General features: G+C 37.3%; 1 protein-coding gene across 3 annotated transcripts in view; it reads right to left on the reverse strand.

Annotated features, from left to right (window-relative positions):
• MYPN (myopalladin) overlaps positions 1-20,292 on the reverse strand; it is a 113,265-nt gene that overhangs the window by 63,575 nt on the left and 29,398 nt on the right. For 2 of the 3 annotated variants that reach the window (XM_045841936.1, XM_045841935.1), the window contains exons 2-3: positions 18,056-18,958; positions 751-804 (exon numbers count right to left, since the gene is read on the reverse strand). In XM_045841936.1, the coding sequence (XP_045697892.1) occupies positions 751-804; positions 18,056-18,957 (956 nt within the window). In that variant the 5' untranslated portion in view covers position 18,958. The remainder of the gene's footprint in view (positions 1-750; positions 805-18,055; positions 18,959-20,292) is intronic. The other variant, XM_045841938.1, reaches the window with a different exon arrangement.

Genomic DNA, 20,292 nt, shown 5'->3' on the forward strand with positions numbered 1-20,292 from the left:
CCCCATAAGTAAAACCTCTCTTTTGAGTCTCAATGACTTTTAAGACTGCAAAGGGATCTTGAGAAGAAAAGTTTGAGAACCACTGGCATATTATTTACAAATCAAGAGGTAAATAAATAGAACACTGCAGAAAGAGTTGAAATTGGTCTGTTCTTTATTATTTGACCTTCTGTGCAATGTACCTGTATTAATTTGATACAGCAAATATAAATATTTCAAAACAAATAAATACCTTCCCTTACATAAATATTATAAGATTATCTCATTTCTTTAGATAATGTTTCTCTTCCTTACCAAAATGAGAATGGAAATATCTATGAGCAACTGGACAGCCAGAAGGCAATAAGTGGAATAATTCAAATGCCCAAACTCTCTGTAAGAAGCTTTTTTGTCCTTACTCCGATGGCCAGGATGGCTTCAGCCAACTCCAAAGGACAATCAGTAGCCATCACTCTGACTTTAATACCATGACCCACTCAGAAATAATGTAGCAAGCAAGCTGCCTTCTGAAAAGGTATTCAAATTTACCCAGCAACCCTGAAGACTTTTGAGGGTAAGGAGGAAAACTACTCTCTTCAAATGTCTATCCATGTTAGGGAATGCTTTCATAGAAATGCCCTGGCCCAGCTGCATGTTTTAGAATGCCAAATTCTCAGGACGGTTATAGAAGAAGAGTGATTCATGGCCGAGCAGAAATGAGTCAGTGATCTGGGGAAATGGGGCAAGTCCGGATAATAAAGTATGACCCACCTTGAATGCACTGAGGAGAGATCACCAGATCTGCTAACTTGGCTAGCCACAAGCCTGAGAATGAAGACACGGAAGAGACACCATTTTCATTTTTAACTGGACTTTTGGGTCCTATATCATCATTCTGCTGTTAGGTGACTCTTTTATCTAAAATATGGCTTATATAAATATTATGACTCATTGCTTTAGCACATTAACAACTTCTAAATGTAATTTGAACGTGTTATTCTGACTCACCAGTAATAATGCTCATTAAAAGAAGGATTACTCAGAGCCTTTCTTTAGCTCTGTTCCAGCCCTTCCAGTACTCTGTCCTACCTCTTATTGTTCCCTCTCCTAATACCATGTTCATTTCCATCACAGCACCTATATATCACTTATATAATTATATTTATATTTATTTTTATATTTATATATTTATTTTATATACATATATATTATATATTTATTTTATATACATATCCCTCTCCTTTACTGGATGATACAGACTACAGGGCAGAGATTACCATATTTTACTGTGGATAATGCCTACGTTTTGCCCAATTTTTTGAGGGTAAAAACAAGAGTGTGTATTATAATACACATTGGTATAATGATTACATACCATGAGTATAATAATGGGTATAATAATCCTGTGTATATTGCACACAAAACATGGGTGTGCATTACACATGGAAAAATACAGTATCACATTTGTTTTGCTTACCACTTGTTTATCTGTCTCTTAGCCAGGTAGGGCATCCTAGCTGCTTTAAAAAATGTTTGTTGTATACATGTCACACCCATGTATACAACATGGGTGTTGTATACACCCTTTTAAATCCTAATGAATTTAAATTAGGATTATTATAGCCTAAAGTCTGTTTTGTTTTCATTTTTCAAAAAGGCTTGAGGTCTAGAAAAGCTCTTTCTTTGATTGTCTATAGCCATCTTTGTCTAACAAGCCTTATCTTAAATGAAGAGTGTAAAGCCAGAAAGAGCTAAAAGGTAGTATATTTACTTATTGACGTCTTCAGCTGTCTCTTTGACCAAACTGACTCTTCGAATACTGAGTCAACTGGAATATATTGGACAAAATGATAATATTAAATGTTTTCTAACAGGACTCAAAGTTATATTGGATTTCATAACACAACTCAGTGTTTTGTATGTCCTTTTTGACTGTTACTGAGTTAACAAACATTTTTATATCTAATGCCTATATTCCACTGAAAGGAATATAGGGGTACAATGGGGAGGATTTGTCTATGCTTTAACTGTTATTAAATTTGAGTTCTTCCAGGGTAACTTCTTGGTAACTTAAGAAAAGCATAAATACATAGTTGGATAATATAAAATCATTAAGATTACCCCTTAACACATAGTCTATTTTAGACAGCAAATTGGAGGATGTGAAGATGAGAATAATTCCTAAAATAATTTTTAAAGGACTAATTACTTTGAGCAAGGATGACTAGAAATTTTTACTTTCTCCTTGTATAGTTCTTACCTTTTTTCTCTCATAGTACTTATTATTAAATTACTATGTAATTTACTCCTTTATCAAATTTATTATCTATTGTCCTTCACCTCATCTAGAATAAAATTTGTCAGGAAATTTTGTTCTATTTACTGACAAATCCCAAGTCTTGGAATAGTTCCTGATGCATAGTGAGTACTGAATAAATAATTATTGAATAAATGAGTAAACAAGTGAATGTATTAAATTTTCTAGTTTTGTTATTAATGCAGTGTACTTGGTTCCTTCCAATGACATATTTAAAGTACATTTCTTCCTTTCTTCATTTTGCTGTTAAACTTTCAGAATAAATTCTTCTATTTGTTCAATCTGGAGTCTCTTTCATTATGTTGCATTTGTTTGTCTCAAGAATTCAAGTTTTGTTTAACATTATAAAATCAATGTTCTTTACCATACAACAAAATTAAGGGGGGAAATTAATAAAATAATCTCAAGAAAAATTCAACATCCATTAATTTGTAGAAAATCTTAATATTCCTAAACAAAAGGAAATTATAACAAAATGCTACATAATGGTAAAAAATGGAAGTAATTACTTTAATATCATGAACAAGACTGTAGTACCTAGTATCACCACTTCTATTCAACATTGTCCTAGAAGGCTTAGCCAGCTTAACAAGGAAAATGACATATAAGGCACAGGATTAGAAAGGAAGAAGACATCCCCCCCAAAAAAATTTATAGGCAAATTCTCATTGTAGCAAGGTGGTTGGTTAGAAAGCAAATATACAAAGGAAAATTGTATTGCATACATAACAAATATAGAATGTGATTTTTTAAAGGTATTTATAATAGCATAAAATGAGAAACCTATGAATAAATCTAACTAAGGATTTATAAGACTCAAAGTAAAAATTACAAATCTTAATAGAAAGACTTAAACAATACCTAAACAGGTGGAGAAATATGCCAAGATTTTGAATATAAGGACTCAATATTTAATTTTATCAGTTTATTTAAAATATTTATTTATTGATTTTTGAGAGAGAGAGAAACATTGATTTGTTGTTCCACTTATTTATGCATTCATTGGTTGCTTCTTGTGTGTGCCCTGACCAGGGATCAAACTCACAACTTCAGTGCGTTGGGACAACACTTGAACCAACTGAGCTACCTGGCCAGGGATAAGCCTCAATATTTTAAAGATGTCAAATTCTCTGTAAATCAACCTACCATTTCTGTGCAGTTTTGAAAAATCTTAACAGATTTTTAAAAAATTTTGTGGAATTTGACAAGATGATTCTAAAATTTATATCGCAGAGGAAAAAGACAAGCAGAACAAAAAGAAAAAAAAAACCAAAGGAATTTTTTATTTAAAAATAATCAAACCCGAAAAACTGCTTTTATATCCTAAATTATGTTAAGCATATTTCTGAAGCTCTCTGGTAGATTCAATACATTAAAAATTAAATTGCAAAAAAAAGTAAAAACAAAAATGACAGAGATCTTTACTTTAAAATTTTAAAATATAATTAAAATATAATTTAAATTTTGAAATTAAATTTACAATAAAAAAGCCAAGAAGAGCCCCAAATCCTTAAAAGGAAAAGAGTAGAAATAAAAAACTATAAAAAATCTATTGTAATGAGGTCAATGAGCCAAGGAAAAGAATAAAGAGCCCAGAACTAGACCTACACATTTACAGTTTTGAATTATGATAAAGCTGGCATTACAGATCACTGGGGAAATTATGTACTTTCCAGTGAACTAGAACAGTTAGTTATCCAGTCTAAAAAAAATTGAAATGGGTTCCCTGCTTCACACCTTACACAAAAATCAATTTTAAATAAAGTAAAACTTTAGTCTGTTTATACTCCCCTCCCAGAAAATGGTAAGGGAAAAAAATACAATAAAAAAAGTGGTTAAATTTTTTTTTAAAAGCTTAAATGTGAAAGGCAAAACTATAAAACTTTTAGAAGACAATATACAAGAATATCTTTATTACTTTGATGGTAGAAAAATATTCCCTAAGACACAAACTATAAAAATCAAAACCATGAAAAATTAATTAATTTGACACTAAAGTTAAGAAAAGCCAACTATCAAAAGATATCATAGAAACTATAAAAAGACAAATCAAAGAGGGAGAGGATATTTTCACAACACATATGTCATATGATTGGAATCCTAATCATATTTTTAGAAGTCTTACAAATAAATAAGAAAAAAAAGAAACAAACTGACAGAAAAGTGAGTAAAAAATATAAACAGACTCTTCATAGAAAAATGAACCCTGAATAGCCAATAAATGTATTTTTAAAAACTCTCAACTTGTTAGTAACTACAGAAATGAAAATTAAAATCATAACAAGATAACACTTTATACCCATCAGATAAACAAACATTTTTAAGTCTTACAATGTCTGTACTGGCAACAATATAGAACTGTTGGGAACTGCCCTTCTTGGTTTCAGAAGCTGTAATCCCCATGGCTAAGGCTGAGTGAGAGACCTTGGGACCATAAGCCACTAAGGAGACAAAGCTTATCTTCCTGGCAGGGGCGCTGTGTCTGCCCCCTTTACTTCACCCTGCCTGGCCCTGGGCGGATGACCAGTTAGCCAATGACCGGTAAGATTCCTCAAGTGAGGGATGACCTAAGACAGGTATGGTCATGAAGGGGCTCCCAGGGAAGAACTTGGGGGGCTATAGAAAAAGGGGGTGATGGACCCTCCCCCCTCAGCTTTGACATAGTCTGAATCCTCATTCTGTCTGCAAGAAGTCTCCTAATCTCTTGGCTGCCTTACTTCCCCTGCCTGGTTTAAGCCTAAAACAATGACGGAGGGCAGTGCAATCCTGGGTAGGAACAGGCAGTTCCCTGGGGAGACCAGGCCTAAGAAAGAATGCATACAATCCTGTGAAACCTGCCTTGCTAGAATGTCCTCAGTTTTCTGATAAGGGTCCAAGCATAAAATGAGTTTGTTCCCTAAAGTTTTATAGCCCTTCAGCTAACTGACCTTGACTCAGAATAAACCCTCATAGTTCTTCGTATGTTATCTATTGTTTGATCCTTACTGCCTGACAGTGATTGATGAGCTTTACCTGTATTCCTGTGCAAACTGAACCTAATAAAAGCCCATTGAGGAAAAGACTCCTGGCCCTTTTCCTTTGAGAGTTTGGCCACCTTTCCTCCCCAGGCATGTCTTGGTAGGCTTATTCTCATCCACAGTGGATGGGGGGGCTCTGTGGGCAAAGCTCCCCCACATAGAACAACCAGAACTCATATACAATGTTGGTGGGAATGTTAACTGAAACAACTCTTTTGAAAAATATGCTCACATTACTATAATGTTGAAATTGTACATGCTCTGCCTATAATTTCATGCCTAGACACACATGTTCATGCAACAGGAAAATGTAGAATGTTTTTAAATAATATTGTTCATATTAGAAAAAAACTGGAAGCAACACAAATGCACATCAATATTTTCTGGCCTTGCAGTTAAATACTATATGGTAATGAAAATGGGTGAATTAGAGTTATATGCGAAACATGGATATATATTTTAGGGGAAAAATTCAAGTAGTAGAAGAATATATACATTATAATTCCACTGAATATGACATTTTAAAACATATAAAACTTGTTAATATAATTTTTAAAAGTTTTATTATAGAAACTTTCAAACATACACAAAGTAGAGAAGCTGGCATAATAAACCCCATGCACACATTATTTAGCTTCAACAAATGACAATGTTTCTTTTATATTCTCCACTTTTCCCCACCTTGGATTATTTTAATGTAAATCCAGGATTTTTGTCATTTTGCCTGTAAATACTTCTGTATCAATATTGTTTAGGGACATAAACTAGCCTGGTTTTTCATCTCAAAACAGATCCTTCCTCAAAGCACCATGTGCTGCAGTGAAGTGACTGCAAAAGAGTCTGTGAGGGGTGTTCAGTTGGAGGAAGGACTGCGGAGCAGGTGCTAAAATGTTAACTGGAGATTACAACATCTGGGTCAAGGAACCCAGCAGGTGTGAGGTCCCCTTGGGGAAGTACTTCCAGGTCAGGATATCTTTGAAGAAATGCAAAAATGCTCAGCACAGAAATAAAGAGCCGTTTGTTAAAATATAGATGTATGGGCCTCATCCCTACAGATCCTGAATCAGTAGGTCCAAGGTGGAACCTGTGAATTTGCATATCCACCAAGGTCCAGGGTGATGCTCACACTGCTGATTCAGGGACCTACTTTCAGTAGCACGTTCTAGGAGTTTCCCAAAATCTAGCTTCTGTTCCATCTCTAAACTTATCTCAAACCATTTCCTCTTCACTCTTCGTGTTCTGGTGATAGCACTTTCTTCAGTTTCTTTAACCCAACAATTGTGTTGCTGCCTACCTCAAGGACTTCCAATTTGCTGTTCCCTCATGTTGCAACACTTTTCCCCACACTCTACTATGCTGGGCTAACTCCTAGTCATCTTTTATGTCTTAGCGTAAATACCACTTTTTGGGGAACCTTCCCTAATGTACCTATAAGGTTTGGTCAGTTAGCTAGATGCCCTTCATTTAAAACATTTGTCACAATCATAATTATGCAATTATTTGTGATTTTCTTGTTTTATTATTTGTACTCCTTTCTAGATTCTAAGCTCCATGAAGGCAGGGGATTCTTCTTGTTCACTCCTTTAATCTTAGTGCCTATAACAGTACACAGCTCATAATTTTCACTTAATATTTCCTGGATGAATGAATGAAGAAGGTATCTGGATATTCCCAAAAGGAAGAATAAAAAGCCCCTAAATAATGTAGTATTTTAAAATATTTACATAATACTTTACATTATAATTATATATAACACGGTGGGGCCAAAGTAGGTTTATGGTTGTTTGTTGGGAACCGCCCTGACTGGTATTAGAAGCTGAGACCCCCGCCTAGGCTAAGGCTAAGGGAACGCCCTTGGAACTGTAAGCCAGCAAGGAGACAAAAGCTTATCTTCCTGGCAGTAATGCTGTTTCTGCTGCTGAACCCCAAAAGCTTGGTCGGTTAGCCAAAGACGGGTAAGATTCCCCACGGGGGGAACAACCCAAGCCAGGCACGATCACTTTGGGAGGCGCCCCAAAAGAAGGACTTGGGGGGCTGCAGCAAAAGGGGGTGATGGACCCTCACTCCTCGGCTTTGACAAAGTCTGAGTTCTCAGCGTCCAGAAGAAAATCTCCTTATCTCTCAGTGGCCTTAGTTCCCGCGCTCCACCTAAGCCTGAAACAATGACGGGGAAGTACAGCTCGGTACTGGGAAGTGCGGATTTCCCGGGGTGATCAGGCCTAAGAAAGAACATGTAAATTACTGTGAAACCTTCTTTGTTCAAGAATGCTCTCAGTTGAATGAGGAGGGTCTTAGGAGGAAGCTAGTTTGTTCCTCAGCCTTACAGCTCTTTGACCCCCAACTCAATAGACCGGCAGAGTTCTTTGTTTCCTATATTCCTTACTTCCCCTAATGAGTATTGTACATTACCTGAGTTATTATGCAAAAATGAGCCTAATAAAAGCAGGTATGGACGGTGGATCGGCGCGCTCCCCACTAGGGGGGGTGGCCATTCTGTCCCTACTTCCCCACAGAAACTGGTTTGTCTCTGTGCATGTGTTGTTATTTCTCGCGTGTTTATTGTCGAGCCATCCACAGTGTGCCGTGGTCACTGCTAGCCGGTGACCCACGCGCAACAGTTGTTCACATGGAAAATAACACAATAATTAATAAATAACAAAGTAAACTGTTTCATGTACTCACAACTGTAAACCTACTTTGGTCCTACCCTGTATAATTACTTATAATATTTTAAAGAATTGCACTGTTATTTAAGATAAACATATTTGTCCTTATAACTAATTTATTTCCTCAGCACACTACTTGAAGGCATAGGTCCAGAAGTAGCAATAGAAAAATCTAACAGGTTTCTGGTCAAGATGGAGGCACAGGTAGACACATTTCGCCTCATTGCACAACCATAAGAAGGAACACAACTAACTTAAAAACTAAAAACACCCAGAGCTGCCAGAAAATCACCCAGAAAAATATCCAGAACTGTACCGAAGTCTGACAACCAAGGATTTAAAGAAGCTATATTCATTCAGATGGGTTACAGGGGGCAGAAGCAGGGAATCCAGGCAGGGAGGACATGGTGTGGTGTTGGCAAGCCAGGGGTGGTGAGGCGGAGCTGCAGGCAGAATGGGCAGTCCCACATTCATGTGGTGGATAAAAATCAGGGACACCTTGTGAATGAGCAATACCAGCTCCAGGCCAGACAGCAAAGCCCAGGATTCCAAGCTCAAGACAAATAAAGTTGCATAACTTCTGGCTATTAACCCAGTGGGGGTTAGGGCACTGGAAGAAACTGCCAGTTTCTCAGGAGAGCCCGGGAAGTAGCAAACCCACCTACTTTGGGAACCACAACCAAGGCAGCAGCTGGAGGGCCACCAGTCACATATGGGAGGTGAATGAAGTAACTGGAAAAGGGGAGAGTTCCAGGAAAGCCCCTAGAAGTCAGCCAGCAGCAGCATTGGCCCCTCTTTGACCCCTACCCACATGGAGCCACAAAGCCTTGAAGCAGGTTGCCCTGTGCTGACAAATACCCAAGGCTCTGCCCCACACAATGTAACTGGTACACTAAGGCAGGGAATCAAAGCAGCTCTACCTAGTACAAAGACACAGGGAGGCTGCTAAATGAGTAGACAAAGGAATATGGCCCAAGTGAATGAACAGAACAAAACCCCAGAAAAAGAACTAAGGGATGAGGAGATAGCCAACCTATCAAATGCAGAGTTAAAAACACTGGTGGTCAGAATGTTCAAAGATCTCATTGAATATGGCAAAAGCATAAAGGAAAAAATGAAGGCTGTATGAAGGAAAATAAAAAAAAAATACATAGGAAACCAACAGTGAAGGGAAGAAAGCTGGGCTTCAGATCAACAATTTGGAACATAAGGAAGAAATAAGTGATCAACCAGAACAAAATGAAGAAATAAGAATTCAAAAAAAATGAAGAGAGTTTAAGAAGACTCTGGGACATCTCCAAAAGGGCCAACATCCAAATCACAGGGATGCCAGAAGGAGAAAAGGAAGAACAAGAAATTGAATATTTATTGAAAAAGTAATGAAAGAGAACTTCTCTAATTTGGTGAAGGAAATAGACATACAAGTCCAGGAAGCACAGAGAGTCCCAAAAAATTAGGTCCCAAAGAGGTCCACACCAAGACACATCATAATTAAAATGCCAAAGGTTAAAGATAAAGAGAGAATCTTAAAAGCAACAAGAGAAAGACAGAGAGTAGCCTCCAAAGGGGTTCCTATAAGATTATCAGCTGATTTATCAAATGAAACTTTGTAGGCAAGAAGGGGCTAGAAAGAAGTGTTCCAAGTCATGAAAGGCATGAACCTATAACCACAATTACTCTATCCAGCAAAGCTATCATTTAGAATTGAAGGACAGATAAAGTGCTTCCCAGACAAGGTAAAGCTAAAGGAGTTCATCATCACCAAGCCCTTATATGAGATGTTAAAGGGACTAATTTAAGAAAAAGAAGAATATCAAAACTATGAACAGTAAAATGACAACAAACTCACAACTATCAACAACTGAATCTAAAAAACAATAACAAAAAGAAACTCAGCAAACAACTAGAACAGGGATAGAATCATAGATATGGAAATAATTTGGAGGGTTATCAGGTGGGGGAGGGGCAGAATGTGGGAAAAGGTATAGAGATTTAGAAGAATAACTGGGTAGGTACAAAATAGACAGGGTGATGTTAAGAACAATATAGGCAATGGGGAAGTCAAACTTATATGCATGACCCATGGACATGAACTAAGTGAGGGGATTGCTAGAGGGAAGAATGTACTGGGCAGAGGAGTGCATAGGGGGAAATATTGGGACAACTCTACCAGCATAATCAATAAAATATACTTTAAAAAAAAATTAAATAGCCAAAGTAGCCATCGACATTTATAAAAGGTAAATTTGTGCTGCTTCAGAAGGTTGTGTACAAGCAAATATACTTAGTGTGACCCAGCTGTACATTCCTGGAGAAAGAATTTGGAGTCAGGATACAAAAAAGGATCATGGCCATTTGCTGTGAATTCCTGTAGACTCTTTCATCCGTGGGTAACACATGAATGTATTTCATTTTCTAAGGCAAATCCCCCAATGAAGCTATGTCCAAGATTAACGAGCTTTAAACAATGCCACTGATATAGGATCCCATCCCTACAAAACAGCAATTTTCACTCACTTCACTAGGAAATCAATAAACATATGTAAAAATGATTTTTCAGTGTTCTAAACTAGAGTTACAAGAACATAAGTAAAATACTAATTGTACACAAGAGCATATAACTACAAGGTTATTTCTGTTTCCAGAAAGACTTATTATATTTCTTTGAAAAATAGCAAAAGGATGTTTTTTTTATTGACAGTTGGTGTTCATATATAGCAACCCAAAATGTCTCATTATTATTTTAATGCATTTTATTTATTTATTTAGATTTTATTTATTTATTTTTAGAGAGATGGGAAGGGAGGAAGAAAGAGAGGGAGAGAAACATCTATCAGTTGCCTCTTATCTCAACCAAGGACCAAAACTACAGGCATGTGCCCTGCTCTGACCAGGAATTGAACTGACAACCTTTTCCTTTGTGGGATAATGCCCAAACAACTCACCCACACCAGTCGGGGTTATTTTAGTGCAGTTTTAAAGAATCCTCTGGATCAAAATCTATGTTCTTGGGTTTGGAACATATGAAGATGTCTTTGTTTCCATGGTAAGCAAGCATGTGAGGGTCTTTCTACACAACACTATTCAATCCCCAAAGTACTAATTTTATCTTTCAAAAAAGTATGAGTATGTGTGTGTGTGTGTTAGGTATGTATTGGGTAACATGTAACAGATGAGATAGTGGGAGGACTTACTGCTAAAAGGTTGGAAAACACTATTCCAGTCTAACACTACTAGAAGTTAGTTCCAAGTATTACCTGTATTTTTAATCCTTTTGTAATTACAGAGATATTGTGTCAGACTTTTCCCAGTATTCATGTAATTCCATAGACTTTTCCCAGTTCCACTGCCTTCTCATTTGACCTTCAGTCCTGCGTTTCTGACAGCCTATTGAATATGGTCCCTTTAACTCCTCAACTCAAGTAATCAACCTCCTCCATAAATCAGCCACCTCTTCCATTTTCTCCATCCTTGCCAGTGACCCCCATCATTCTACCAGGTTTCCAGCTTCAAAGTTGTAAATTTTTTTACTCATCCTTCCTAGCTAGTCAGTCACCAGTTCAGCTTGATTTCTTTTCTCTTAAATATTGCTTGTTCACGTCATTACTTCCCCAGTGCTCCCACTCCAGTTATATCAGAGCATTTGATGCCAGGGATAGCTTCTTTAGTGGTCTCTTCGCTCCATTCATTTCTGGCCTAACATTCTTCCAGATTGATTCTACCTAAATGCTCCCTTTCATATTGTTACTTTCCTACACACAACTGTGGATGGTATCCACTTGGTTCTGAAACCAAGTCTAAACCATTCTGCTTTGCTTTCAAGTCTCTTCAAAATCATCTGACTCCAGTGTTTCTAGTTCAATCAGTGTCCTTCCTGTCATATACAAATATTTCAATTCCAGTGTTTGTACCTTCATATGAACAAGTTGAATGGATCTGGCCTAAAACAACCCATTCCTCTGCCTACTTCTTCAGTCTTTTCCCTCATCTTTTCTCACCTGTTACCCCATGTTCTCCACATAGCCAAGTACTTGCAGTTGCCTGAAAACACTTTTCTTTGGGCCTTTGCACTTTCCTTTTCCACCCTTGGTTTCCTCAAACTGAAGTAGCACCTCCAGTGTTAACTCTTTTTTATCCTCCAGGCAAAGTAACCACATTTTACTTTGAGTTATTGCATCCTACACATACTTCTATTATAGCTCTTATTATACAATATTGCAATGTTTTGATTACATTTATCTGATTGCTCTGTTAGATTTTGATCTATCCTCTCAGGATAGTTTTAGACATGGTTTCAAAACAGGGTCCTTGACCTAAAACAACACACAATTGTTCTGTATTCCTGGTGAGTAACTTTAGTAAATCCATAGGTATTTGCTGAATGAATGAATGAAAGTAAATTTTTACCTGAAACCTCCTCACTCTTCAAGGTTAAACTAAAACCCAAATATATCTCTGAAGCCTTCTTTGACCTTTCTAGTCCCCATCCCTTTTCTGAAGATGGATGGTCCTTATGGCTGGTACTATAACAATTAGGATGATTTCTTTAGCTGGTTAGCAAGCTCCTTGAGGGCAAGGACACATGTTATACCTGCATTGTCTGGGCCACTGTATCTATCGTGGTGCTGAGCACATTCTAAAGACTAAATAAATATTTGATTTCTGATTAGAGTTATGTAAATTCTATGCTTAGGAAAATAATGATGGCTAATGGTCTACTTGAAAAATTCTAAATTTTTTCTTAATAAAGTGTAATTGCAGTTATTAAATTAAGCACTAATTCATTCAGAAAATATTTAGTGAATACCAACTAATTCTTGGCACCAAATGAGTGGTTGGGATGCAGGCATAAATTCTATCAGTAAAGAAATTCTTCCCTGGTAAAATTGGTATTGCTTCATGGAAGCTGTGTACATTTTTTTCACCTTTAAATTTATAAATTTATAACTGGCTAGCTAAGTAGTTTCTGAGTGACCACCAGATTACTTTGTTTGGGGGAGATACGATATTATAGTTCTTCCTGGCTGATTTTTCTCACAGGAGCACTGAATCTATTTTTTTTAATCCTCACCTGAGGATATATATTTATTGATTTTAGAGAGATAGGGAGGAGGAATGGGGGAGAGAAAGAGAGAGAAACATTGATTGGTTATCTTCTGTATGTGACCTGACTGGGATCAAACCTGAAACCTTTTGGTGTACAGGACAATACTCCAACAGAGACACTGGGCCAGGGCTAAACTTTTTGTGGCAGTTGAGATTATTGTGGTCAAGAAATGGGGAGAATGAATTCTGAATGATCTGGTCCAATTTTTTTTGTCCTATTTATGTCCATAAATTAGTGGTTTGGATAAGACTAATCTAAGTAAGTTGTGTGTGTACCATAACTTGAGTGCTCCCTGGCTTACTTAGATTCACCAGATGCCACTGATTTGTATCCATCATGGTTCTGTGATGACCATCTCACCAGCATCCCCGGGAGTGTCATCAGGCACGCTCAGAGTAGAAGGGTAGACACTGCCCTGGGTTGTTCAGTTTCAACATCTTGCCATGTCTTGAGGCAACAGTCTCACTTCTGATTTAAACCTAAATTTCTTGTTTTCCTCTTTATGGATTAGTTTACTTAATATTTCTTAGTAAACACAATAGGCCAGAAGCTGTGCTTGGTGCTCAAGATACAAAGGTAAAACAACAGAACCCCTGCACTCAAGGAGGTCATTTAGATAGCCAGATAGTAATTATATGCCATAGTAGAAATAATATTTAATATTACTTTATGTTGCTTTGAAAAGCAAAAGTCAATATATGAATATGTCTTTGGACTAGAATTCCTGGAATCAATAGGCATATATAAATAAAAATAGTATTACTAATACAAGTGCTGTCCTATAATAGGAATAAGAAAAATATGACTTCCGGCCCAGATGGAGGTATAGGTGGACGCACTGTACCTCCACGCATAACCAAGATTGGAACAACAACAATTTAGAGGCAGAATAACATCCAGAACTGACAGAAAATTTATCTGAATGGAAGTTGGACAGCCAAGAACTTGAACTAGACCCGTTCATCCAGACTGGTAGGAGGGGTGGAGATGAGCAGCCAAGTGTGGGTTGAGGCATGGAGAGCAGAGTGAGTTGGGCGCATAAGGCGTCTGGGGCATGCAAGATCGCAGCAGGTGGACCCTGAGTATGCAAGCGGCAGCTGGCAGACCCAGTGAGACAGTGATTGTGGAGCAGGGCAGAGCACACAACCCAGGATCCCAGAGAAGGGACTGAGGTCCCATGGAGAACGAAGCTACCTCCATGGTTCCCTCTCGACCCCGCCCTCACATACAACATCACAGTCTAGTGATTGGGGTGCCCAGCCCTGGTGAACACCTAAGGCTCCACCCCTCACCGTAACAGGAGTGACCAGACCAAAAAACAAAGTGAGAGACGGCTCAAACAGAAGAACAAATCAATGCCCCAGAACTCATCTTTTTAAGTGACTGAAAGATAGCCAACCTATCAGATGCACAGTTCAAAACACTGGTGATCAGGAAGCTCACAGAATTGGTTAATTTTAGTTGCAAATTAGATGAACAAATGCAGGTTACCATAAAAGAAATGAAGGAAAATGCACAGGGAACCAATAGTGATGGGAAAGAAACTGGGTCTCAAAACAATAGAGTGGACCAGAAGGAAGAAAGAAACAACCAAACAGGAAAGAATGGAGAAATAAGAATTCCAAAAAATGAGGAGAAGCTTAGGAACCTCCAGGACATCTTTATATGTTCCAACATCCGAATTATAGGGGTATCAGAAGGGGAAGAGGAAGAGCAACAGATTGAAAATGTATTTGAACAAATAATAAAGAAGAACTTCCCCATTCTGGCAAAGGAAATAGACTTCCAGGAAGTCCAGGAAGTTCAGAGGGTCCCAAAGAAGTTGGACCCAAGAAGAAACATGCCAAAGCACATCATAATTATATTAACCAAGGTAAAAATGAAGGAGAGAATCCTAGAAGCAGCAAGAGATAAGGGGACAGTCACCTACAAAGGAGTTCCTATCAGTCAGCTGATTTCGCAAAAGAGATCTTACAGGCAAGAAGGGGCTAGAAAGAAGTATTCCAAGTCATGAAAGGCAAGGACCTACATCCAAGATTGTTCTATCCAGCAAAGCTTTCATTTAGAATGGAAGGGCAGATAAAGTGCTTCTCAGATCAGGTCAAGTTAAAGGAGTTCATCATCACCAAGCCCTTATTTTATGAAACGTTAAAGGGACTTATCTAAGAAAAGGAGATTAAAAAAAAACATGTATGGTAAAAGGACAGCAAACTCACAATTATTAACAATCACACCTAAAACAAAACCAAAAGAAACTAAGCAAACAACTAGAACAGGAAGAGAACCACAGAAATGGAGATCACATGGAGGGTTAGCAATAGGGGAGTGGGAGGAGGAGAGAGGGGGAAAAGGTACAGAGAATAAGTAGCATAGATTGTAGGTTGAAAATAGATAGGGGGAGATGTCCCATAGAGCAAGGGACATAAAGGAAAGAATAAACAAATAGGACCTCATCAAAATTAAAAGCTTCTGCACAGCCAAAGAAAACAGTATCAAAATTAAAAGAGAACCAACTGTATGGGAAAACATTTGCCAATGATACCTCAGACAAGGGTTTAATCTCCAAAATATATAAAGAACTTACAAGACTGCACTCTAAGAAGACAAGGAATCCAATTAAAAAGTGGGCAAAGTACTTGAACAGACACTTCTCCAAGGAGGACATACAGAAAATCCAAAGACACATGAAACGATGTTCAATATCGCTAGCTATCAGAGAGATGCAAATTAAAACCACAATGAGATACCACTTCACACCAGACAGAATGGCCATCATAAACAAAGCAACAAACAACAAGTGTTGGAGAGGTTGTGGAGAAAAGGGATCCCTAGTGCACTGCTGGTGGGACTGCAGACTGGTGCAACCACTATGGAAAGCAGTATGGAACTTCCTCAGAAAATTAAAAATGGATCTGCCTTTTGACCCTGCAATTCCACTGCTGGGACTCTATCCTAAGAATACTAAAACACCAATTCAAAAGAACCTATGCATCCCAATGTTCATAGCAGCACAATTTACAATAGCTAGATGCTGGAAGCAACCAAGATGCCCATCAGTAAATGAATGGATCAAAAAACTATGGTACATTTACACAATGGAATTCTATGCAGCAGAAAGAAAGGAGGAGCTCCTACCCTTTGCAACAGCGTGGATGGAGCTGGAAAACATTATGCTAAGCAAAACAAGCCAGGCAGTGAAAGACAAATACCATATGATCTCACCTTTAACAGGAACCTAATTAACAAAACAAAGACACAAGCAAAATATAACCAAAGACACTGAAACAGAGGCCAGGCTGACAAGGCCCACAGAAGACAGTAGAGGGAATTCAAGGGGACAGTGGGAAGGGTTCACAGGAACAAACTTAAAGGACACATGGTCATAAACTAAGGGGAAGGTGGTAATGGGAGGGAAGTGGGGAGGGGTGGGAGGGGGGACTGGATTGGGAATAAAAAGGAGAAAACTGTATTTGAACAATGATTAAAATTAAAAAAAAGAAAAAAATAGATAGGGGAGGGTAAGAATAGTATGAGAAATGTAGAAGCTGAAGAACTTATAAGTATGACACATGGACATGAGCTAAAGGGGGGGATGTGGGTGGGAGAGGGTATACAGGGTGAAGGGGAGTGAAGGGGGAAATGGGACAACTGTAATAGCATAATCAATAAAATATATTTAAAAAGAAAAAAAAGAAAAAGATGAGGACTGCGTACATACCTAGAACAAGTGTTAAATAGTAATGAAGTCATGTTCTAGTGGTAACTCAGTATTAGGGAGGCACAGTGACTCATAGAGGACTCTAAATGCCAGCAATTCTCTACAAAAGTAATATACTTCAAGCACATTATTCACATATTATCACAGATTATTACATTATAGTAGTACAGGTAGCAAGTGCCACCCTGGGGCTACAGCTGGATCCACATTTTGTGGGGCCTGAAGCTCTTAAATAGGGAAGGTCCACATAAAAAATAAAATAAAATTAGAACACAAAATTAGGTATGGCTTATGCAAATGAGGAGCCCTGAAGCTTAAGCTTCATTTGCTTCACAGAAGAGCTGACTGGTAGGTACATAAAAGATGAATATTTTCTCTACTCATCTGTTATACTAGAGAAAGGCTTGGGGGCATTAGGAAGAATAGTATATATTAAGCTGATACCAAAAAGTTTATAATAAATATAAAGCTATAATATGAGCCTCTAAATTGATCTTAGCAACATCATTATTCTACCTTTATTCTTTCATTCTATTATTTGGCTTTCTTTGAAATTGAAAAAATATCACAGGTATTCATTGGGTATAGATCATAAATACTTTCTTTTTTTAAGCTTCAAGTTCAGTCTATAGACTTGTGCTGTGTGATACCATAGTTATTAGCCATGTGCGTATTGGGCACTTGAAATATCACTAGTACAACTGAGGGACTGAACTTTAAATTATGTCAATTTTAATTTAAAAAACTGATATTCAATTCAGTTACAACAAAAAATTTAAGTTTGTCTGGAACAACTTGCGTATGTCAATCTACTTTTTCACCTCTAAATTCGATAAAATCTAAATGCAGTTTAATTATTTCCTAGGAAAATTTAGTGGCCAAATTGAGATGTACTGTTGTAATTGTAGAATTCACACTGCATGTTGAAGCCTTAGTATGACTAAAAGAATGTAAAATATAATATTAATACTGTTTACATATTGAAATGATGATGTTTTCATATATTAGTTAAATAATATACACTTAAAGAGTTAATTTTGTTCAGTTCTTTTTACTTTTTAAAAATGTGGCTATTAGAAAAATTTAAATTGCATATACAGCTAAAATTGTTCTATTATACAATACTCTTTAAACTCTGGCTGTTTTTCTCAAAAGAGAGTATATGATTTTTGAAACCACTTACTTATAAACTTAGGAGAATTATGGTAGATGGAAAGCAATTACTAAGCATTACTGATGGGTCACGTTTACCTTACTTGAGGTGGTGGAATTCCTACCACTATGCAATCCAACTGTACTCTGGTTCCTTCTGGAACTTCTCTGCTCCATAACTTTTGAGTGAATCGGGGAGGTTGTCCTAGAGGTTCTTCATAGTACAAGGATGAAGGTGAAGACCCTGGGGTGGTGTCTCCACCAGCTGCTTCACTGGCAGCCTGCTCAGCTTCACGCAGCTTAGCTTCCTGCTGTTCAAGGGCATGATTCACTTCATTATCTCTAGTATCTGCAGGGATAGGGATGGGAACAGAAGCCCTTTCTCTCCTTTCTGATGTAGCTGGGAAACTGGAGCTATTTTCCTGCATAACTTTGTTTTGAGATTCCAATTTGCTCTTGTGGTTTTTGCAGGCACGAGGTCTAATCCTTTTGGAGCTATGGGCTTTGAAAAGGGAGGACAGCTCTTCAATAAAATCAGCAGCCTTATTCAAGAATACTTTTTTGGACTGGGCCTCAGAACTATACTGTAGCTTTGCTGCCTCCTGGGGACTCTCTTTAGAGTTGGTAGGACTGCGAGAGTTATCCTGGCAGAAGTTAGGGTCAAAACTTGATTTAGATGGATGTTTCATCTGATCAGAAGAAAGACGTTTTCTAGTTTGAGCTTCATCTGCTTTCTCCAAAGGGTCATGATTGATGGCCAATCTTGCCAGATTGACACTTTCATCTAATTCTTCTTGGCTCAGAAATGCTGAAAGATCTGGAAGGTCATCTTGGCCTCCTCCTCCTTCAGCTGCTCCAGAAGGACTGCCAAAATGGAAAGGGTTGGAGGAAGGCTCTGCTCGACTCCTTTCATTGTTTCCCCGATGTCTAGTTTCTGCTAGATAGCTCTCTCTTAGAAGCTGAGAAATGGAAGTAGAAGCTTCTACACTGTCGTCTTGCATGCTGTGAAAAATAATAATAATGATAATAAATTTGGATCATTTTCAGAGAATAACAAGTCTATGTTTATTACAGCATGATAGATTCTTAAGAACTTAAAGCTTGAAGTTTAAAAATTGCCTAATTTTAATACATTTACAAAATTTACTATAAAGACTTAAAGATTATTTTCAAATTGTAAAATGAAGAGGAACTGAATGAGATTTTTATTGAAATTGGAAATAATAACACAGGCATTACTTTATTAAATTCTTTAAATACAAGTTCAATTGTGAAAGCTATGCTATAGCCATAGCGACATTAAATACAATTCCTAAGTTTTGATAATATCTGTAAAGGCCTTTTAGCTATAAAGTACTTTCATATACAAATAGGGATTTGCTCTCTATCCTCTCCCTTTTACCTTGAATGTAATAAAATAATAGAAATGGAGAGATATTGATCTCAGCCTTGACCAGTGTGGCTCAGTTGGTTGGGCGTCATCCTGCAAAGTGAAAAGTCAGTTCGAGTCATGGTCAGGGCATGTGCCTGGGTTGTAGGTGTGGTCCCCTGGTCAAGAGGTCAGGGCATGTTTGGGAGGCAACTGATCAATGTTTCTTACATCAGTAAGAAACTTCCTCTCTTTCTCCCTCCCTTCCCTTCTCTCTAAGATAAATGAGTTTAGGGGAAAAAAAGATACTGATCTCATAATCTCAACTGGTTGGTGAAAATATAAACTTGATCTAACTCATGAAAATAAATAATGCTTTTTTTAAAAACCAGAGACAGTTTAAATTCACTCTTGTTTATAGGATCAATCTGCTCTTGAAAACTATAATGATTAAGCCTTTTCAAAGAAAGTATAATTTAATTTCTACAAAGATATGAGTTAGATCCTAGGTTTCAAAATATCTCTTAAATTAACATTGGTGAAGAGCAGAAATGGGAGATGGGAAAATGGGGGGCAACACAGGACATTTTTCACTGTATACTCTTTCCTGACTTTTGAATTTTGATTATATAAATACATTATTGACTCAAAAAAATAAGTAATTGTTAAAGTCTTAAGAAAATGATAAAATAACCTTAGTTCTAAGTCCCCTGGACTATGATAATGCAAACCAATTTTATATTGTTAATATTATATCTATTTATTCATTCACACACTTACTAGATGGATGGCAAACTTGTGAACCATAGGATGTTACTCCTCTCTCTCCTTAAAGATGCAGCTAACTGACTACTCTTCCCATTGACCTTAACTTTCTTAACACTCTACTCCATCTGCCACCACCAATCAATCAGAGGTGGTAATGGAGATGAAAACTATTTACCATTCTTGGCTACTAAGTGATGGG

The sequence above is a fragment of the Phyllostomus hastatus genome, unplaced genomic scaffold, assembly GCF_019186645.2.
Source record: "Phyllostomus hastatus isolate PE091 unplaced genomic scaffold, TTU_PhHast_1.1 phas_contig_38, whole genome shotgun sequence".
NCBI lineage: Eukaryota > Metazoa > Chordata > Mammalia > Chiroptera > Phyllostomidae > Phyllostomus > Phyllostomus hastatus.